General features: G+C 38.4%; 2 protein-coding genes across 3 annotated transcripts; both read left to right on the forward strand.

Annotated features, from left to right (window-relative positions):
• The first annotated feature begins 1,357 nt into the window (after positions 1-1,357).
• On the forward strand, positions 1,358-4,983 carry saraf (store-operated calcium entry-associated regulatory factor). Its single transcript, XM_057331653.1, has 5 exons — positions 1,358-1,836; positions 2,707-2,885; positions 3,168-3,835; positions 3,948-4,030; positions 4,156-4,983. The coding sequence occupies exons 1-5, from the start codon at positions 1,761-1,763 to the stop codon at positions 4,179-4,181; spliced, it is 1,032 nt and encodes a 343-aa protein (XP_057187636.1). The 5' UTR covers positions 1,358-1,760; the 3' UTR covers positions 4,182-4,983.
• Positions 4,984-5,194: 211 nt separating this feature from the next.
• Positions 5,195-20,143, forward strand: xpa (xeroderma pigmentosum, complementation group A). 2 transcript variants are annotated; one of them, XM_057332752.1, is made up of 9 exons: positions 5,195-5,353; positions 5,996-6,189; positions 6,289-6,399; positions 6,501-6,606; positions 6,898-7,063; positions 7,553-7,670; positions 7,965-8,078; positions 15,731-16,600; positions 19,311-20,143. In XM_057332752.1, exons 2-8 carry the CDS (start codon positions 6,012-6,014, stop codon positions 16,582-16,584), a joined length of 1,647 nt encoding a protein of 548 aa, XP_057188735.1. In that variant the 5' UTR covers positions 5,195-5,353; positions 5,996-6,011; the 3' UTR covers positions 16,585-16,600; positions 19,311-20,143. The 2 variants fall into 2 exon arrangements, with proteins under 2 accessions (XP_057188735.1, XP_057188734.1); XM_057332751.1 differs by lacking the exons at positions 5,195-5,353; positions 5,996-6,189; positions 6,289-6,399; ... (2 more) ...; positions 7,553-7,670; positions 7,965-8,078 and having other exon boundaries at positions 12,247-16,600.
• Positions 20,144-23,922: the final 3,779 nt, after the last annotated feature.

Raw genomic sequence — 23,922 nt, forward strand, 5'->3', positions numbered from 1 at the left:
CTGGAAAGACATCAACCAATCATTCCCGTCAGACTTCAGTTTTTTAAAAATTCAATGCTTATGACATTATCAAAAATATTTTAATAATGTAAAATATATAACATCAGACGTTTTACTCGCGGGTGCATTGGATCATTGCCACGCATTATGTATGCGTGTTTTATTATGTCTGCTCTGTGTTACTGTCAGGGGAGTGAATAATTGGGTAACACTTTAGAATAATGGTCCGTTGTTAACAAGTAACTATGCAGAACGTAATGGGCAGTACTACATTAACACTTACCTTAATACTATTAACTAATATAGAAGCAAGATTAACTAAACAAGTAATAGCTAATTTAGGACAAAGGTAGTTCCTTATTTGGTATTTGATAATTACTAAAGAAAAATGCCATCATTGAGAACTACTTGCGAAATATGACCAATTAATAAAGAAAAAACAATTAATTACTAATCTCAACATTAACGTACATAAAGTGAAAAAATAGGTTGTTTGTGGAAACTAATTTATGAATAAATACAAATACCAAAAGCCAAATACCAAAACATGAATGGATATATTCTACATATATAGCCTATCCATAGAGATATGTTTCATGTAGTACTGCCTATTACTTTCTGCATAGTTACTTGTTAACAACGGACCATTATTCTAAAGTGTTACCAATAATTGTTTATGTAGCCTATACAGTATATTAAAATAAACGGAAGACCTGATTATTCAGGAAAATTAGAATCTTATTTGCAGTATTGAAAGCGACCCATTAAAAGATTGGAGAAGGACAATACAGCTGTTTATGGTAAGCATTTTATAATAAGGTCTAATTTATTCATATTGGTTACAGCGCAATGTAATACTTTGTATTTCTTAACCTTGGTTAATTTTAAAGTTCTACATTTATTACATTTCACAATTTAAGTTTTAACATTTTACATTCGGTATTATGAATGAATAAAGAATCGTATTTTAATTATAATAAAAAAAGAAACCACCGTAGCAGTTTATGATATCTTATTTACTAACAAATATTAACGAGTTACACTCTATGTTAACAGTGTACCAGCATTTTAAAGTAATTTCTTATAATACAGTGACGCGATCACGTTTAAGTAACACGTGAGCTAGGGTGTATAAACTAAAAACACTTAAATGAATATTATCAGTCGTGCACAAAACAGATAAACGCACACATATTATTTTTTTTGTTTAATATATATTAAAGTCGCAAAACAAGACAGTACAGATAAACGTAAGTAGCTTTAAATAACACAAGCGCATTCTATTACAATGGGATTTAATCTGTAGGGGAAGTTGCTTTACCCTGCGGTGACGTAGTTTCCGATTCATGTGAAAAAAGCTTATTCTCTCATCATCAGAAACAATATTAGCCAAATTGATTTTAGCAACTGATCGGGTTATATTTACTACATTCGCGGGATAAACAGACGACGCTAATAACGTTAATGATGTTGTGTGATCGGTTGTATATAGTGTGCATCTTTATCTCACCGGGTGTGGTGTGTCTACAGCGTTAACGCTTTTTTTACTGAGTTTGGAGGCTTGCCTTGAACTAGCTTTGGTCGACCGCAGGGCGCATAACACGGAAGCGGAAGCGAGACATGTTGCGTTGAGCTGTCAATTTCATGTTGTTTACGTCAGAATTTACTTTGGTTAACAGTTAAATGTCACGTACGTAGACTAACATTGACAGTTTACCCGTCAAACACAAGGATCACGAAGAGATTTCTCCCGACATATCATGAAGAGCATTGGAGTTTTATTCCTGCACGTTTTAACGTTATTACTCGTACCTCACATCAGCTGTTGGAACGATGGTAAAGTATATATATTATATTAAACATAGAGCTAAATAAACAATTATAATAAAATTGCACCTCATTGAGGATGGATGGGTCACCGAAAGAACGTAAGTTAAAGAAAGTTACAGACGTAACTATGGTCTATGCAACTTTGCATGTGTTTTGCATGTTAGTTAGGTGTAAGAAAGTAATGTGCGCCTTTAATAGTTGTTTTATTTACCTCAAAGAAATATTTGTTAGTTTTTGTAAGGTGTGATGAGCTTCCTGTGGACATTTTGTGATACATGTTAGAGGGTGTGGCTTATATGGAGATATATAATTTTTGATAGTATGTTTTTTTTATTAATAAAACATTATAATAACAATAATAAGCAAAAGTCGAAGGTAATATACAAATATTGTGAAAAGGATATAGGTTAAAGGGAATACTTTGGTTTTTTTAGGGCTGTAAAAATGATAATATATATAATAATAGTTCAGTATCAGTATAGCGTAGGTAAGTATTTTTATTTTCTTATAATGTTCATGAAACATGGCTAAATAAAAAAATTCAAAACTTAGTAACAAAAACTCAAGACAGGTTAAATGTAATAAAGGACATGTTATTAAAACATTACAGTTGTTAAATTGGTTGAAATCTAACCAACCTTTAGTAACAAAACCAAGATTAAAAAAAAATTGTCGACACCAAAACAACATCTGTCAACCAGGCAGACCACCATGTTGTCATGGAAACACAAGTTGCCACAACCTAACCCAGATGTTCTATAGATGTCACTAAGGGACCTTATTACTAAAAGTCAAGGATGAATCTTTAAAATGTCCTTTACAAAACGAAAAAGTGAAAAGTTCCTGCTAAGTATCCTGTATCTTCCAATGTTCCAGATGCTGTGTTACTGCGTGATGTTCAGGCGCTCACCCTCCACAGAGGTCGCTACACCACAGCACGTCGCTCCAGTCCTGTTCCGCAGCTTCAGTGTGTCGATGGGTCCGCTGGCTGCGGGGCATTCGTACCAGAGGTGGTCCAGTGTTACAACAGAGGATGGGATGGCATAGACATACAGGTAGACAGCCCCACGTACAGCAGTATTCTTTTAGATGCAGTGAATTGTGATAATACATATATATATGTAATGTGGAGCTACAAAAAAGACAAAAAGCAACATTAAACTACCATAAAAGGATGTCATGTGACTCATACGCAATATGCCAATTGTCATGATCCATAAAGTAATTTTGTGTGTGAAATAATTTAATCTTCATATCCGGTGAATCAATACACTACTGATGTCAAGAGCTTTAATTACAAACTAATCTTTTAACTAGTCTTCTCTCTCTCTTTGCAGTGGGAATGTAAAGCCGACATGGACAACTGGTACAGGTTTGGCCGTGTGGAGGTGTCCTGTGAAGGTTATAGCAGTCCTAATGACGAGTATGTGCTGAGGGGATCGTGCGGTCTGGAATACACGCTGGAGCGCACAGCAGAGGGGAAGCAACAGCACAGTCACGACTCCAGGGGCTCATCTGGTTTTTCAGGCTTTGCCTCTAACTTCTTCCAAGGCTTTTCTAATCACAAACAACAGCAGAGAGGAGGCCACCATCAGCCATCTGATAACTTTCAAAACAGCCAGTCGGGTGAAGGAGTGGGGGGGCTTATAGTGGTAGGGATCCTTCTGCTGTTGGCATATGGTGTGTACAAGATGTTTCTATGCAGCCCTACTCACGGCCGTCAAGGTTACTACGGCGATGGCTTTCAAGACTTCGGAGGGGCTTGGGATAACAGCCATGGCACAGGACCACCTCCTCCTGGATTTAAGACAGATTATTACGCAGACCAGTCCAGCTCAGGGCCCGGCTATGGTTTTTCTGATGAATACACCAAACCTCAGGGTTCTTGGACTGGTTCCACTTTTGGAAGACGATCTGGTGGCGGTGGCGGTGGCGGCGGCGGCGGTGGGTTTTGGACTGGAATGGGAGCAGGTTCACTTCTGGGATACCTGTTTGGGAACCAGAGGTAAGTACATAACATCAATTTACTCATTTTGTTTGAGCACTTTTATCAGCACTATCGACTATTTACTTGACTCAGAACGTAAGTATGCAAGACTTATGTTTTATGTCCTCAGACGCCAACCACCGATGGGACCATCACACTCCTACAGACCTTCTCCAGCACCACAAACAAGTTCAGGAACACGTACTGCTTCAGGTACATTATTACTGTAAACCCTATAAACTCTCAGATTTTTATCTAAACACTCATACTGGATTATGAGAACCCAGCAGTCGTCTTTTAGATATCTACTTTTTTTAAGATGTTTTTGTCTGGTGCAGGTTTCGGAGGAACTAAAAGAAGATAATTAAAGACGAAAGATGAATGATGGATATCCACTCTCACAAACTTCACACATGGGTCAGGATTGGGACGTTACCTGACATATTGATCTTGAATAATTTGTTTCTATTTTCTTAAACTCATTTAAGACCCCTGGCCGTCTTCTTAACTAGTAGGCCTGTGGAATGATTGAAAAGTGCTGTTTGCTAGACATTAAGTTGCATTTTCATTTTTTATAACAGAATTTTCTGTTTTGTGCAAAGCTTTTTTGACTTGATTGTCTTTATTTTACTTTAAAATAGGCTATACGATTGTATAAATTTCTGGTTTGACAGTTTTGTGGCTTTTTAGTACAGAAAATTCTGGATTGTGGCTGTATGTAACTAAAGCTGTTGACTATTCAAACTTTCACATGGTCTTTAATTCCAGGTCTTTGTATGGAATTGATTTGCTATTTTTAGAAAATACTGTAATTTCGTAATTGCTGTAATGTTGACAACATGACTAAGCATCTTGTTTGTGAATAATGACACAACGACTTGTTGTGATGAAGGATTTAGAACACGTTACAGGCTTTTGCAGGTGTGTTGCTGTTTGTATGAATTGTGTTGTAAAATGCACTTGATTTAAATTTGGATGATTCGAGATGCACCAAGGCGGCTGAGGAAAATCTCGGTCACATATATTGAAAATGTATATGACATATTTTGTGTACATGCAATATTTTTAAATGTTAAATATACAAGTATGTGACATTTGAATCCTAAACATTACATGAAATAAAGAAATGCACGTGCACATAAAACGATCTTCATTTGTTTCTAAACAAGCAAACTGAGCAGAAATCTGAGGAAACACATAATTTCCCATTTTGACATGTTTTTATTTAATAAATTCATAATTACACTTACCGTAAAAGTAATCCACTTATTTTTAAATTTAGTAAGGAATGTTGACGCGTTCTCAATGTTATACACATACTGAACAGAGATGGCGATGTTGAGTTTGTGGTGCCAAAAATCAAATGAAGAGAAGGAATGTCAACACGTCATTGCGGCAGCGTCACATGAAACAAAAGATGTAACGACTCGTTTAGTTTTATTTGACTGAGAAAGATGACATTAGAAAACAACAGAAGCAGCTTCCGCTAAGACATTATAGGCTGTAGACGTTTTGACTTGCCTGTGACAGTGCGAGGTAACGTTATTGAAATCATTTGTTTACTAGCTAACAATATATACAATAGCTTTCACAATTATTTTTTCATTAGATTAACATTTTTGATAGGGTTACTTAGTATATTTTGGTTTATTTGTTGTTGACTCTAGTCTGGCACTAGTCGGGGTCTGTGTATCAAAAAGTGTATGCATTAATATTGGTTAAAGGAATAGTTCACCCATAAACGGCCCCATTGATTTGACCATAGTCATTTTTATTCCTACTATGGAAAGTCAACTGGGACCATTTTTGGGGCGAACTATAACTTTAAGACAATTAAATAACATTGAACATACTTCTACGGTATTTATTTTTATAAGTTTTATGCTAGATAAGTTTGTACTTATGTTTTCATTTGCAGGCTGCATTTTAAGCAACAATTATTTTACCATTAACAATAGTATATTTATGAATTAACATTAACCTAGATTGGAAAAATAGACTGAAATAAAAACTAATGTTAATAAATGAAACCATATTGTATAAATATTGTACTAATATTGTATTATTAACCAATTTCCCATGTGTTTTCATAGCTTTAATGACTTTACTGTTATTCTAAAATGTGAAAGAAACATAAGCGTAAAGAATGAGCAGTTGTGTCTGAAATGTTACTTGTAGTGTTTAAAGACTGATCATGGATGGACCCGAGGCCGGTTGTTCTCAAGATGCACCGCCTGATACTGCAAAGTCTGAAACTGAATCCAGCACGACTTTAACACCACACATGTTGGCCAAAATAGAACGTAACAGACAACGTGCGTTGATGCTCAGACAGGCAAGACTCGCCAGTAGACCTCTTTCAACTGGAGAAGGTGCCTGAACCTAAATAACACACACAGGCGAAAACATTTTGGAATGTTTTGAGTTTTATCACTTCTGTTCTTTTCCTGAACGTGTCTGTCTTGCCTTAGGTGCCACTTGTGCCAAAGTGGCAAAAACAATAGACACCGGTGCAGGGTTCTTCATTGAGGAGGAGACGGCTGAAGATGAGCAGCAGGAGAGGAGAGTGGTCCATCAACCAGGTGAATTACACATTTTTTACAAACTGATTGACAATTAGAATAAATGGTCTGTTGTTTTGATAAAATGTTCTCGAATGTTCAATTGTGTGTGTTTATTTTAGCCCCCGTTATGGAGCCGGATTATCTGATGTGTGATGAGTGTCAAAAGCCGTTTATGGACTCTTATCTCAGCAACAATTTTGATCTTTCTGTGTGTGACAAATGCAGGTATGACATCATCACATTTGTGTCATCACATTTTTGAAGAGCAGCAACAATATGTTTGTATAGTGTTTTATCACATACCATTAAGTTAGTGTTAAAGAGACTAAAAGGAGTTGTTAAGAGACTCTTGAAGTTATCACCTGGTGTTGTTGGTATACCGTTGGTTTCTGTTTTAATGCTTCGCTGTGTTTCCTGCCCACCTGCAATCTGAGAAGAGATAAAAACAAGCATGCTGTATTGTAACCCATTTTTGTGTGCGTGCTTCTGTGTGTTTATACTCGTGGGTTTTCACAGAGACAACGATGAGAAGCACAAGTTAATATCTCGCACGGAAGCAAAGCAGTCTTACCTTCTGAAAGACTGCGATTTGGATAAGAGGGAGCCGCTGCTACGATTTATCCTGAGGAAAAATCCACACAACCCTCGCTGGGGAGACATGAAGCTCTACTTGAAGACACAGGTAGGATAAACGTTATTTTTCAGGGTATTGCATCATGAACCTAATATTTAAAGGAACAGTTCACCCCAAAATAATAAACTACCATAATAGGAAAAATTACAGTAGTAGTCAAAAGTGCCCTAGAATTGTTTGCTTTCCTACATTCTTCAAAATATCTTCTTTTGTGTTCAACAGAACAAGGAAATTTGTAAAGCAAATTTTCCTACTATGGTAGTCAATGGTGGCCATAAATGAAAAGTTTGGTTTCAAGCATTCTTCCAAATATCTTTCTCTGTGTTCAACAGAACAAAGACATTTATACAAATTTGGAACAACTCGAGGGTGAGTAAATGATGACAGAATTTTTATTTTTTGGGTGAACTGTCCCTTTAACTTTATTTACGTGGACAAGCATATTAAGCAACGTCATACACACACCTTTAAGCAAACTTGAACATATTTAAAGAAGAGCGTTTTATACCTCTTCATAGCTGTTTTGTGAATGTTAAGGTAGTGAAACGCTCTATGGAGGTGTGGGGCACCGAGGGGGCTCTGGAGGAGGCTAAAGATACTAGAGAGGAGAACAAGGAGGTGCAGAAACAAAAACGGTTCAATAAGAAAGTTAAAGGTATGAAAGCCGGCCAATCTAACCACAATTTATTACACTTTCATGAGAATACACAAGTGATTTCAATGGCCTTGAAAAACCTGTTATACTCACTTTTGACTTTATCTCAACTACACTTCTTCATTTGTATGAATTATTCATGATTTTTGCAACATTTGCTTGATGCAGCATCTGTAGTTTGCTTCACTTTTAGCTAAAAAACCTGAATAAAAATAAATGAAAATTACCATTGAATGGATGAATAGGTTACGACAATGTGATTTTATGCATTGCTCTCCTTCCCTTGGCTTTCAGAGCTGAGACGGGCGGTGAGAAGCAGTATGTTTAAAAAAGACACCAGCGTACACCAACATGAGTACGGCCCTGAGGAGCTGCTGGATGAAGAGGAGGATCTCTACAGGAAGGTGTGTCGAACCTGCGGACATGAACTCACGTTTGAGAAAATGTGATCGGTTTTTAACTCCTCAGGGGATGGGGGACGGATCAGCAAAGGACATCTTTACTTCCCTGTTCTCTTCTTGTTTCAGTAGATGAACATTTAATGAACTGAAATTAAGTAGATGAACTTGGATGATGAACATCTGAAGATGTTCCTCTTCTCAAGGACTAAACGTCTAGATGTTTTGGTGCTGTTGTGTATTTTGTCACGAGAGGGTGCTGTAGAGCTTCTATACTCCGAGAGCTGGTGAGATCAAATATTACACAAGGTTGAGGTTGTGTCCTTGATTTTTAGGGTGAATGTCTTAACGCTGTTGTTGTGTTAAGGGCACTCTACATCTGTAAAATGGAGGTTAAAGTACAAATTAACCTCATGACATGGATTGCTGCTGCATATTTAATGTTTAGAACACGACTAGAACTGAAATTGTGTTTTGACATGTCATTTTTCTGTATGTTGTAGTCTTATCATATGGAAATGTAATGTTAGAGAGGAAGCAACATCAATCTGGTGATCTTCCTACTCTTTCTTGTAACGTTCGGCCAGGAATATGAACGATTTCATATGTGGAGTTTCAGTTTATGTTTGACTACAGAAAGTGTTAGACAAACACACTTAGTGCCACATTTCAGTCGAGTCGTGCCAAAGGCTGGGAGATACTTTCTATACTGTCATAGAAATTATGAATTTCGTTGCGCACAAAGAATATGTTTTGTTTCAGTTTTTTATTTAAAATAAACCTTTTTAAATATACCCTGTACTCTGTATTTGCAGTGCCATATTCTCAGGAATTCTTTTGTAACACTTTGACCACAAACATGCTCTCCTAATTGCATTTCTCAGGACCCGCATCCATATGCACACTTTCATCACAGTGAGTAAGAGAGTAAATATGCTATGTTCCTTTTGTCACGGTGTGTCCAGAGGCTGGGTTACAGATGCCTTGCATTGCTGACATTATTGGCATTAGCCCTGTATGTTTTCTTTTTTCTAGTGTCTGGTCACCGTAGCGTACTGCTAACTAAAATGACATTGTAACTCTCTCCACTGAAATGTCCTGAAATGTTAATGCTTTCCTTTTTTTGTTGTTGCATATGTTGGCAAAAAAGCAATACAGAATGCAATAACTATTCTGTTAAAGTGATAGTTCACCCATTGGCAAAAAAGCAATACAGATGCAATAACTATTCTATATAGTTCACAAAAAAAAAATGAAAATTCTGTCATCATTTACTCAGACTTATGTCATTTCATACCTGTATAAATTACTTTGTTCTGATGAACACAGAGTAAGATATTTGGAAGAATGTCAGCAATGTTCATTTCTGTGACAACATTGACTGCCATAGTAGGTAAAATTAAATGGTAGTCAAAGGTGCCCCAGAACTGTTTGTTTTCCTAAATTCTTCAAAATATCTCACTTCGTGTTCAACAGAACAAAAAGAAGATGCAATGTTTTTTTCCTACTATGGTAGTGGATGATGTCACAGAACTGAAAATGGCTAACATTCTTACAAATATCTTTCTTTGTGTTTAACAGAACAAATACATTTATATAGGTTTGAAACAACCTGAGGGTGAGTAAATGATGACAGAATTTTCATTTTTTTCAAGAATTTTCAAGCTAAAATTTACCATTTACAGGCTACAGACATACATTTATGAATCACAGTTTTGTTTGTGGCCAATTTGTGCAAATAGGAGCATTAATAGGACACAATTACCCTCTTCAGAAAAAGTTAGTTTGTGTAGATAAGTGTCTTTGTTTTTCTGAAACTCCCCTCATCATGTCCTCTAACCTGAATTGCCCTTGGGGTCAATGTAAGGGTGAAGCCCGGCACAGAGAGAAAGATAAGGGCATGCCACACTAATTCCTGTACTTTGATTAATGGCACTCATGATTTGCCACCTGCTGTTTTATATGGCCCTCTGCAAGTAACTGATCTCCAAGCGCTTGCGTGCGTGGCGTCCACATTTTAAATAGCAGCCTAAATTTATCAGCTTTGTGGAGGTCGTCAAAAAATTCTGAGACGTGTGAGAGCTGGTGGGAAAACGACCACTCGGAACTGTTACCAGCGTTCATTAGATACACAAGTGTCAAAGTGGACGCATCTTTTGTAATACATGAGATATGGTTGGCTCATTTACTCCATATACGAATGCTTTACATGCTAACAGCAGGTGTCTTACATACTGCTCTCCGGGTGACAGATTAACCCTCGGGGACTGGGCTCATGTGAAGCTTTTTCCTAAACACTGTCTGTTTTTCTTTTCAATTCTTGATTCTTACATTTATAAATTCTTTTGCTGCATCTCTGTAAGGGCAACTTAGTATAAATGATCTTATTATATATTTAATGAATTATCTTAAATATTGTGCCATAAATCATCTGCTCTATTTATTGGAAGTTTTAAATTGACCAGATCTATTATTTAGTTATAAAGTGGATTGTTAAGTCTATGTTACTGGGGGAATATTCAATGGAATTAACAATTAAAAAATAAAAAGATTCTTTATAGCAACACCGTTCCCCAAAGAAAAATTACTCAAAGGTTCTTAAAAGAGCCATTTCTTTCAAACCTTTTTTTAGTCTTTTCCACTACAAATGACCCTTTTGTGAAATATTTAATAATGGAACCATTCAGTCAAAAATGGTGCTATGGCATCATCAAGAACATTCTTTTAAAGAGTTAATCAATAAAACATAATAATTCAAGGTATGGCTTCAATGTCATTTTTATACTAAATTTTTCTATACGCACTCCCCAAACTTTACACATAAAAGCTTTTAATTTCAACATATTTTCATTGTTGTTGCCCAGAAAAAGAGGGGCTTTATTTTTGTGCAGTGGGGTAAGTTGTTTCATGGGAACTTCACACTCATTCACAAAAATGAAGCACCCTTTTATATTCATGTACGAAATGCAATCAACACTGAAAACAGAAACACACCATGGCATCTTAATACGTAACAGAACAGTAAAACAATTATGAAGCACAAAACATAAAAAGGTAACGCAATGACTAAATCAAACTGTTGTTTTTGGAATCTTTTTAAATGCAATTTAGCATTTTAGTTAACACACTCCATGTATATTATACTCAATCTTATAAAATGTATCCAAGGATTTATTGTATTAAGAGTTATAACAAAATGTTTACTATTTATAACTAGAATTTTAATTAAAAGATCGAATTCCCCAAAAAACACAATTTAAGTCTGCTTTAAACGGTCTTTAAAACTAATACACTTCTATAAATCCAATCATGCAATTTGAATCTCAATAGCTCCTGCCCCCATTTTATACTATTTAATAATTTATAAATGTATAAATAAAGGACGTTTTTAAATTGTGCCTAAACTTTTGTTTTACACAATGCAATTTTAAAAATTCGACTGCTGAGGTACTAGACAGGACACTAGACATCTTACATAGTTAACTTTTTTGTGGGATGATTTTCGACTGGTACCCATATCCCTCACACCTCTGCAGTTGTTCTTTCTTTGTTGGATTGTAGTTCTCATGTCTCTCGCCCAGGCCCAACTGGCCTTCTGTAAGATTGGCAGTAGGCATTCGCTCTAATACGGGTGTGCAGCTGTCGCGAGCCAGAGGCGGACATTGATAACATTCACTTGACAGCAAATGTTTCTGTGCGCTGCCCACAATAGACCGGTGGCCTGTTCGCAGAGTTGTGTTTTGCAGTAGCTTTGTGAAACATGACATCATTTCTAATAATACGTGTATACGTGCTGTAATTCAAATGTAAGCAATACCGTGATCATTTTACGACATAAACCATTTGGTTCGTCATTATCCTTGGTATGACAGAGCAATAAGAGAATGTAATTGAACCAATTATTCTGTGATGGATCTCCGAGGTTCGTGCCAATGCGCGGTCACCGGACACCTGATGGACGTCTGGAGATGAGAAGCAAGGCGCTTCGTGGATGTCTGTTGACCTGGCACAGCCTCTCTCTCTCACTCACACACACACACACACACGCACACACACACACACACACACACACACACACACACACACACGCACACACACTCACCCCTCCCTCTAAACCCCCCCCCCTCGCTCACTTGTCACTTGCCCCTTGCTCACAGTACAAGTACACTCAAGCACACACACCGCACTGCCGGTGTCACACCACTAATCTCCGTGCGGGACGCCGTTAAGAGCAGATGGAGACACTTCAAACGGCCATAGCGAGCAGAGAGGACACCGGACCGTTCAAAAAGCCGCTTTTTGACAAGAAAGACCATTGCAACGATGGCGATCACAACGAAACAAATTACGTAGACCTCGGTAATCCGTCGGACATGAAGTCGGATAGCGCAAAAACCGTGAAAGTCACTTTCACGGGCGAAGGGAGCCAACTGGCCATTTTCAAAAGCAAAGGCGACGCGTCCGTCTCCATTAAGAGCCCCGTGGAGCGAGAGGATAACGAAAATGTTGAGAAAAGTTTACCAGAAGAGTGCTTCAATAACGCCGACATTGAAAAGTGCTACGCGGAAAGACTTTCTGGAGAGCGCGCCCCCCTGATACGCGTCCCCTCAGAGGATGAGTTTACAGAAGATGAGAGTAAAAAGGACGCGGATCTAAAAAATGAAGATTCTAAACATGAAACGGAGGAGTTGCAATACACGGATATGTACTTGAACAGTCGCTGTGAATCGAAAGATAGCACGAGCGCAGCGGACGTGGAGTCGCACTATATCACGACCCACGAGATTCAGCTAACGGAGCAGGATCACGATGTGGATTACGAGGTTGGTCGCGGATCCTGCTGGGATTTCGAGGATGATAATCTGGTTTATTCGTTTGTTGATTACGCATCGTTTGAGAGCGACGAAACTACTCGTAAGAGAATTCAAAGCAAGGTGAAGAGCAATAAAGTTCAGCCCTCTTTACGCGCAGCGAAGCTTTGCGCCCCCGGTGCGCTGGTCAGCACCGAAAGTGAACTTTGCGAATCCGACAAATGTGCCAGCTCGGATGAGGGCGTGGGTAAGACCCAACACGACCGCCGAAACACGACGGGACCTATTCACCTGTCGATCAAAACGTCTTCTCGGGCCATCAACGAGCACGTCAATGTCTTACAACAGAAGAATGTGCGCTTTCACACAAGACGCGCAGCTGAACGTCAATATTCATTCAGAAGTTCCGATTCCAAAAGCGAAACCCTGTATGACCGGTGCTTTATTCCACCTCCGGGTCGCCAACACCTAGCGAGCAAACTTGGAGTGAAAGACATCAACGAATATTCCAGTGGCGCGTCAAGTTCCGTTAGCGAGCTGGATGACGCCGATAAAGAGGTGCGCAATCTTACCGCCCGTTCATTCCGGAGTCTGGCGTGTCCTTACTTTGATACCATTCATCTGAGCAGCTCCAGTGAGTCCTCAATGTCAGAACACAGCCTAAGTATTAACAAATGGTCCGCTTTCGTCGACTTAAATTACAGCAATTTGACACAGGGACTTGACCAGAACATGCTGGCGCGCAGGAACTCTACGCCCATTATGGAGGGGAATAACAGCGCTGAGTATAAAAACAATAAAGATGTGCTTCACACTAATATACCGAACCCACAAACGAATATATTGTCGTTGAAAAACAACTTGAACTCTCGACAGGCGTCCTCCGGGTCGTCTAAAAAAATTGAGATACGGAGCAAACCGGGCAGCACGGAAACCATCACACTAGAAACCTTGAACTTCAGTTGCAATGTCGGAGGAGGCATACCTGCGCGCGAGAGGCGCGCAAAACGCTCCCTGGATGCCATGGCGTCACGTTCCACAGCTGAAGTAATGGGCATCGCGCCAGCCAAGCCGGTGTGCGAGACAGAAAGTCAGGTGCGTGAAACGAGTGAAACATTTGAAGATACCCACAAAAAAGCCATTTTTGCCTCCAGTCTTTTAAAAAACATCATCTCCAAGAAAATGCAGTTTGAACAAGAGCTCAAAATGGAAAGGGGCGAAATATGCGACACACACACTGTGCCTTCATTGTGCTCTCAATATAAGGATCTGGACGCGAAGAAAGAAAAAGAGGAGATGCAGAGTGAAAACTCAGAAACTGAGTCTGGACACTCTCAAGAGGAACGCAAGGACGTAACAGACATTGTATATTGTGTCTCAGATGTTGAGCCACCAGAGACCATGCGTTCCCAGCCTGCTGAACTCACCGAGTCACCTTGTGACCCAGGAATTGCTCATAAATTAGACCCAAGCGATGCCCCACACATTCCTCTGACACCCAGTCAAACGAGCGCTTTCAAAACCTGGAAAGATGGTCAGCAAGAATCTGAAGCGCAGGGTGAAGGAGATCCTCAGTGCGCACTGGAGTATACTCAGCCAAATACTTCCACTGAACGCGTGCTGGAAAGCAGCGAATGTGTTGAGGGCGAGAGTAGTAAGATGATTAAGATGTCTCACTTGTATGTCCCTAGCTCGCAGCTTATGCCTAAAGAGAAGGAAGCTGTCGGGCTTTCATTACATAATCTGAAAGTGAATGGAGATGTTGCGGAGTCAGACGGGGGAGGGTGCGCAAAACTTGGCTCTGGCCAGCTTCGGTGCTCTGAGGACACGGACAAAACCTCGCCGTGCCGAAAAGCCCCCGAGATCAAAATACGCATTCGCAGTGTCAAAGAAAACCAAGGCAATCGGTTGAATATCGCCAACCTTTTAACTCCTAATATCCAGTACAGCGTCAATCCTAAAAAGGCGACCAACGAGTCTAAAACTAATTTGCTCAACATAACTGACAAAGTTCCGCATTTTATGGTGAGGGATATCAGAGACAGTAAATGTAAGTTCCAGACGCCCATTCATCAAGTCAGAGACGTGCGCAAATTGGTTAAAAGCTCATATAGGTTCGTTGCGCTAGAAAACGCTTCAGGGACGTTACGCGAAGATGGCAAACCTAGTGTTAGGGCTCCTGACAAGAAGCCATTTCCTACACCAATGGTTATAAAATGCCAGTCTGTGAACACGAACAGTGCTACAAATCACGATCCCGTGAATGTCAGCTCTAAAGAGGAGAGCGAGATTGTGCCCGAAACAGCAAGAACGTCTCCAAATCTCCCATCTGAATGCGCTTCTAAAAGCGACGGCGCGCGCGCACCGGCCAGAGCTCCGTGCGCAAAGCAGCTTTTAACGGAACAGCACGAGTTTAGTTTAAAAATCGACGCCAAAAAATCAGATTGCTGCGAGAAGAAACCAGACTCGAAAGTCTCGAATCAAATAGCCCTCGAGAAGTTAAAGGCAGCCGTGAAAACCATGGAGCAACTGTACGTTTTTGACAGAAACGAGTGGAAGCGCAAAACGCAAGCGCCACGACCGATCACTGACAGTCACGTGCTGTCATTAATCACGAGAGAGGAGCAAGGGGTCGCGACCAAAACGGACTTAGATAAGGAATGTGGAAGAGCCGATAATGAGAAATTTACAAGCTCTCAGCTGCACACCGAGAAGTTGGCCACAGCTTCTTGTGTTGGTGGTGTGATAGATGAGGATAAAATGTGTATGCCAACAAGTTCTCACAGTCAGAAAGAATTAGTAGCCCAAAGGGCAGATTATTTGAATAACAAGTGTGTGTTTAGGGTTGGAGGTAACCTCAACGCACCTGCCCAAATAACTGTGGCGAATGAGAGCACTCAACAAATATGTTCTAGCAGGAACTACACACATAAAGCGCCTTTGTCACTGAAAATCTGTCCTTCAAAAGCAAAAATTGAGGACAGGAACACTGTTTTAGAGCACCAGCGGCATCTGCCCTCAGATTCCTCAGATAATTACCTGACCATCCCTGTTAAAGCTTCAAATTCCAAACTACCCCAACCTCCAAAGCCTTCCCATCAGCCCTTGCAGCGCTCACCTATAGTTATGAAGTCATGGTCACCAGAGACTCAGACTGCCACAATATATCACCAGGCTGTTGCCCTCCCAGCCGTGCCTGCCATACCTGCCCCCCAACCCCAGGTACTGTGCCTCACCCCGCCCGCAGATCCCCTTCCCCCTCACATCCAGCGCAAACTCCTGCTGGACCCCACCACAGGACAGTACTACTTAGTGGACACCCCTGTACCCATGCAGCCGGCCGCCCAGAGGTTTTACCATCCCGAGAGCGGTCAGTACTTGGACATTCCTTTTTCGCTCACGCCTGTGCCCGTGTCGGTCTCGCCGGTTACCTTCAGCCCGGCAGCTTATCCCCCCACGTACCTGGTTTACCCGTCGACCATGTTGGCGACTCACCCGCACCTCAACACTCAGTCCCACTCCTCCACCTGCTCAGAGGGCGACGACACTGTGGAGACAGGCAGCCTGTGTATGATCCAGCCGGGCGTGGCGGTACCCAGCAGCACCAAACCTGTTATTAGTATTACATCACAGCAAAGCGCCCGGATCGTTGCCCCTCCCTCCTTTGATGGCACAACTATGAGCTTTGTGGTGGAACATAGATGAACGTAGATAAGTGAACGTAAGCGATTACTGCATGGGTGTGCATGCGTGTTTTTACTTGGTGACTTTGAGAAGTTTCAGCAATTATTCAAGTTGAGATTCATAATTCAAAATTATAAATCAATAAAAAACGCTTTCGTTTTTTAACCGTTAGTGGAACATATATATGTACATCACACAGCCGTTGAAAAAATTAAGAGACCAATCCACATATTCATTTAATCAACATTTCTAGATGTATTGTGGTCACGGCAGTCCAGTGTCTGTTGAATTTCAACAAAATCAAACCTCTGGAGTGACAAAGTCATTCAACAGCAATGTGAAAGACTGATAGCATGACAGGACACATGAAAACTGTGATAAAATCGAGGTGATAAAAATAGTTGTAAACTTTTCCTAAATACATATTTACTGTTGTGTTGCTGAAAAGTGAATATGAACTTGGTATTTTTGCAGTATTTGAGGTCTGAAAAAATAGAGCATCTTTTCTGTTATTTTGACCTGTTTCTCCAGTTTTCATTTTCTGCAAATAAATACAAATAGAAACAATATTTTTTATTTAATTTTGGGAGAAATATACAGTATTTAATAGTTCATTGATGTTTTTACCTAAACACACACCTATAAACAAAGTAATAATTTTGAAATGGTCTCTTAATGTTTTCCGCGACTGTACATCTGTAATTACTGTGCCGGTGAATTGACTGTAAAGGGAAACTGACTTCATACATTGACTAAAATGACCTTGGAGACTGTTGGGTAACTTTTGAGGACATGGCAAGCATGATTTGCTTTGCAGATGATACTTAGTTTAATATTTTGTGTTACAGTGAAATTATATAATTTGATGTGTCAAATAATTTCAAGTGAGTTCCGTTAAATCTAAACCCATGGCCTTACCATGGCCCATGGTTTCATAACATTATTTTTTAGCAGTAAGAAATCTAAAGGTGTCCTATCAGACATGCAAATATGAATATTCAAAATAAATTTGGGATGCACTTTATTTTACAGTACGTGTATCTATAATGTTAAAGTGTACTTACCTATAGTAACTACAAGGTATACGTTTAGGTTTAGGGGTGGTTCAGTGTTATTACCTAGTTATTACCCAGTTTTTATATTGACTGTAATAAGTACACAGTATGTACATGGGAAACAGGACTGTAAAATAAAGTGCTACCGAAATTTGTTTGAGAAATGTGTGCGGTTTAATGTCTGTGTTTGTGTATGTTTATTGTTGTGTGTTTGGTAGTGTAGCGTGAAAATATTGTGTGAAACATTAGTGCCTTACCCTTTGAAATTAGCGAATGAAAATCAGATCAGAATGGAGAAGTTTTTATGTGGTTATCTTAGTATATCTTTCATGACATTTAAATACCCACCAGAAATGCATTTGGAGCTCAAAACATTTTATGTATAGCACTTTTCACTAATTGAAATCTTTCCTAATAAAAATAGTGTCTTACAATCGGCAGCGAGCAAGCTAGAGGTGACAGTGACCAGAGAAGATGCATGAAGACACTTTATATGAGGAATTAAGTAATAGAAATGTTAGTCATTTATTTTATTAGGGGGTTGGGTGGGTATAAAATGTATTACACTCTCTGAACAAAAAACTCTAAAAAACTTTATTCTGAACTTTTTTTATATCTTTAACAGCCAAAATTCAAATGAAGATGCTAATATACCTCTGTGATGAAGTGACATTTTAATTGCTCATCATATCGTATTTTTAAAATGCATGAACAAAATCTAAAAAAATACCAGAGTTTGGCCACTATCGCAGGCACTTGACAGTATGCATGTGTAAATGTGAGCTGGAACGTGTGTAGGCGCATGTGTGTGTGTGTGGAAAGGTCAGTAGGCGAGTGAAGTATTTGTTGTGCTGAGGCAGGAGGGTGACAGCTGCTGGGGCCGATCAGAGGACCAGCGAGGGTCAAAAGCCTTTTTATAGAGAGATGAGGGTGAGAAGAACCTTCGTATGTGAACTTTACAGATACTGTGTTGAATTAGTATAGGCAAATGAAAGCAGAATAATCGTTAACGGCATATTTGGAATTCGCTGTACAAACACATTAGCATTCCCGTCGGTCTCCTGCGTCATGACATTGCAATTAAATTGAGACTTGTGTTCCTTTTTGGATCGACAGTTCAATTTCTCGTGCCATTTGAGTAGCAAGTGCTTGATATATTAAATTCAGTATTAAGCTATACAATGGCCCCCAAAAGGTTGGTTGGAAGTTTTTGGACACTTTGTGTCTTTCATAAGTTTCATAAGTTTACATGTCTTTATAACATTCGAATACGGTAGAACGCCACTGCGGTTGCCCGCAATGTACAGCATCTGCTAAATGTAACTATTTTCTCAGTTTCCCATTTCTCTCTGCTTTAAGTCTCCCCAACTGGAAACTGCCTTGGGTTCTTCCCGTGAAAGTCACGCGTGGATAGAGCCCATTCTGCTTTTTACCAATTGGTTAAATAGTTATTTTTACTTAAACAAATAGTTACTAAGTCATGCAGTTTCTCTTGACAAGTTCACACACCAGAGTAACCACATTTACACTGATGTTTTGACAATCAGTATTTTCTTTTTTCTGCTAAATAAATAATTGTAATAGTTTATATCCTAACATTTATTGTGTAAGTAAAGCAGTTTATATAAAGAGTATTGATTCTTGGTTTAATATTGTTTCTCTGATGAGTCTATTCTCTCTGTCTCTTCTCAGGGTCATCTTTGTTTGGTGGAATCCTTCCTCCTCAAAAAATATTCCTCAGACATGTTTCACAGTTTCCCACATCTGTGTTCATCAATTCCTACCTGGTGTTGCCTACTGATCTGTGACTTTTGGAATGTTCGAATAACTGAAACAAACTGAAGCGGTTTTAACAGACTTCTGTAACATGTTCATGTACTCGGCTATAATCTAGATGCTTTAAGATAACTTGGTTGCCTGTTCGGGCATCTCAAAGCACTGCATAATTAAGGCTGCTCGTTGAAGTATAAAGTGTTTTTATTGTTACATTTTTATGGACCCCTTTTTAACTACCTGTAGAAAGTAGCAGCACGTTCTGACTGAAGAAAACAGTGTGTGTGTGGAAGAGAGAGAAATGTATAGAGCGACAGAGGCTCTGAGTGTGTGTGTGTGTGTGTGTGTGTGTGTGTGTGTGTGTGCGTGTGTGTGCGCGTGTGTGCGTGTGTGTGTGTATGTATGTGTGTATGTGAGAACGAGACCGCACATGAGGTGTGTATGTTTCGTATTAGAGTGATGAGAATCGACTATTATTGATGGGTCGATTGGTAGTTTTATACATTGTCAATGTAAAATGATAATTATGCTCTTTAGAGTGAAGCATTTATGTATTTCAAAATGGTCTCTATGTTGCCAATTGTCTCAGTTTGCAATATGGTTATGTAGCTATCATCGTATTTGCATCCACAGTTTTTTCTTGCTTTTTACCATTTCACACTTGTGTTGTCCCTCCCTGTGCAATTTTTCTTTTTGTTACATTGATCTTACATTAAAGGTATATGGATCTGCAGGCCAGTCTATGTACCACTTCTGAAACAAATGCATTGTTATTTTTGACAGTGTTGATAGATATCTATTATACAGTAAATGTTCTAATCAGATTGTTCCATAAAGTGCAGATGCTTGGCTTTAATCTCGTATGAAAACCGAAAAAACACACGCACGCACACACACTTCAATATTTTATCATTCTTTTTTCATATATTTTACAATAATAGTAAAAATTGTGAAATAGTAACAAACATATTTTTACATTTATATTATTATTATTAGCCTATTATTATTATTTAGCATTTTAAATTGTTGAAAAAATGTATTATACCGTATTTGTTTTTGTTATAAAATAATTTATTATTTTGGCACAATTATATTACTTGTCTAAATAACTAACAAACATTTATAATATTTGAAGGTTTAGACGGTTTATATAGAAGGTTTTTAAAATCATGAGAAACATTTCAGTCAAGTGATCCTAAACATTTGAATGGTAGTATATATTTATAATAATAATATGTTTTATATAGCGCCTTTCAAGAACCCAAGGACACTTCTCAAAAAGGAATATTCATACAGACAAAAAAGTTGTAGACAGATAATTGACAACAACAGATCACAAAAACAGGTCACATTCATATAGGTCAAGACAAATATCAAATAATTGACAGACAATATATCACACAAATAGATAAAGACATACAATTACATCAAAAACGGTCAGTTAACAGATGAAACGTTCGGAAAAATGGAAAGTGTTTGTTAGAGAAAGTAGTGAATAGATGAGTTTTAAGTTGTGACTTGAAGGTCTGGAGACCACGGACAGCACGAAGATTATGGGGCAGCCTATTCCATAGTTTCTGGCCTAAAATACAAAACGCCCTACCCCCCACTGTAGAGAGCTTGTACCTAGGCACAACAAGTACTTGTCGACAACTTTTTTTCAGGTCACCATTAGGCAATCTGTCCTCTAATACATAAAGCACATGATATTCATTTTCTATTTTTAAATGTAAAAACCTGCTTCATAAATCATATAAATTATAAAAATATATTACGATACTTATTTGAAACAAGATATTTACATAGATACATACCGTGCCCTCCACTATTATTGGCACCCTTGGTAAATATGAGCAAAGAAGGCTGTAAAACAAATCTGCATTTTTTCTCCTTTTGATCTTTTATTTAAAAAATCTACAATATTCCAACATTTCATTAAAGTAAAACAATTTGAAGTGGGGGGAATATCACATTATGAAAAAAATGTTTTTCTCTAAAACACCCTGGTCACAATTATTGGCACATCTATATACAAAACTTTCTGCAACCTGCATTTGCATGAAAAACAGCTCGGTGTCTTTGGTATTCGGTTTGAGAATATATGGCAATTCAACCCGAGTCCATTCCTTCATACAGAATCTCTTAAGATCCTTCAAATGTTGGTGCTCTCTTATCATCAGTTCATCCCACTTATTTTCTATATTGTTCAGATCAGGGAACTGGGATGGCTATGGCAGGATCTTGATTTTGCGTTCAGTGACACATTTTTTGTTGATTTTGATGTTTATTTTGAATAATAATAGATATTCCATCTGCTCTTTGAAGAGTCTTTGGCCACACAAATTCTTTTCCTAGTTGTGCATTGAGACAATATAGACACACATCCTGTTTCAATCTGATTTTCAACATCTCCAGTCCATTAAAACGTCTTGATCATTGCCCTGATGTTGGAAATGAGTTTTTTTATTGTTTTAACTATTTCCTTAAAGCCATTTTGTATTTTGTGTAGCTCAACAGAACTATTGCACATCAGAAACCTATATTCTTTGGTTTTATCGATTGTGATAAATGATTAAGGGGGTTTGGGCTTTGTAATATTTATTCTCCTGTGCAACAAGAAGGTATGACTGGACAACATCATGTTTCTAGTCACCTTGGTATGCTAAGAAAATGTAAATATCAATGGGAATATACTTGGGAGGTATTTTACTCATAAGAATTTCCAAGGGTGCCAATAATTGTGACCAGGGTGTATGAGATAAAAACATTTTTTCATAATGTTATATTCCCCTCCCACTTCAAATGGTTTTACTTTAAATATTGTAGATTTTTTGAATGAAAGATAAAAAGGAGAAACAATGCAGATTTATTTTTACACCCTTCTTTGCTCATATTTACCAAGGGAGCCAATAATAGAGGGCACTGTTTATGCATTTAAATTTAGTTTTTTTTTAGGTCAAGTTAAAACTGAACATTTGGGTATAAGAGGTATATTGTGGTTACCTTGAATGTAGCAGGCAATATGTGTATAGCATTTATTGATAGATTTCAAAAATGCACGTGCAGAGCATTTTTCTACAAAATAATCACAATATCTTTAAAGAGCTCTTGAATTAAAGATGTCCGCTGCTTTTAAATACATGCGCAACATGTATGTCATTGCCTGTCTGTTTTCCAGTGATGTTATAAGTCGGCTTTAAAGGAAAAGTTAATCTCAAAATCAAAATTGTCTTATTTTTTCCTCACCCACCTGACTTTCAACATGTTTTAAGACCTCCCGATGTCTTCGGAACACAAATAAAGAAATATTAGTTGACATCCAAGAGATTTCCAGGCCTCCTCATAGACATCATGGTTATAGTTGTTGTCAAGGTCCAGAAAAGACATTGTTATAGTGGCTCAATTGAATTTGAAGCGACGAGAATACTTTATGTGCGAAAAACAAACCAAAATAACTTTGGTAATCGATATATTCTCTTCTGTCTTGTCAGTCTATGGGAGGTCTTAAAACATGTTGAACGTAAAAAATAACACAATTTTGACTTTGAGATGAACTTTCCCTTTAAGGAATCTGCTGGCCCACTAAAGGCAGTGAGAATGATCAGCATGTGTGTGAATGTTCTGGTCCAGAGTTTTATGAGAGTGTTAATTGGATGCTCTTTCTAATACATCTTGAGAATGGAACAAAAATAGTTCTTTGAGACATTCGTTTTATTCTGTTACTTTGATTTGCACTGAATGTGTAATAGCCTAAACACATATTATAAACAATAAACATTTAAAAATGATCATAAAAAAGTTCCATGCATTAACCCATTATTTTGAGTGAAAGTGAAAAGTAAAGAACAAATCGTGTTCTTAAATTTTTATATACTAAGATTTATAATTCAGCGTCATGCTGTCCATGTTTATTTCTGCCATAAATCCTGAGTGAATTCTCCTCAGGTTGTATAACGGTGTTTATTATTTAATTCCCGGCTAATTTTACTCTATCATAAACCCCTTTCTCACACCCTCGACCTTATAAAAGGCCTTAAATCTTCCACAGAAAGAGATAGCCAGTTGTTGTGGGCCCTGTTTGATTTACACAGCTGGCACAGGCTCGTTTGACTGAACGCCAGCGTGCTAGGTGAGTTTTCCGTGAGCTCCTGAAACTTCACCCGCCCAGAGGCATTAGCTCTAGCTGACAGTTTGCGCCGTTTGTTTACACGGTAGCCATGACAGCGGCGCCGGTGACAGACACGCGCGCTCAGCTGCTGTGCGCCGCGCGAGAGGAATGTCCGCGAGTGTTCAGTTGCCCGCCGCCCCCAAGCGGAACTCAAACAGTTATTCAAAGAAGTTCACTTGGAAAATTATATTTGATATATACTGTAGTATTTGATATTTTAAAAATGTTCTTTAAAACCAATTTGTTGAAAACACACATTTTGTAAATAAATAAACGATTTATTAGAATTCAGTTTTTCAAAATACTATCGAAAATGTGTGTACTATGAAAACTAAACAGCTTGAAAATAAGGCTATGGTAATA

Source organism: Triplophysa rosa, linkage group LG4 (genome assembly GCF_024868665.1).
Source record: "Triplophysa rosa linkage group LG4, Trosa_1v2, whole genome shotgun sequence".
Lineage (NCBI taxonomy): Eukaryota > Metazoa > Chordata > Actinopteri > Cypriniformes > Nemacheilidae > Triplophysa > Triplophysa rosa.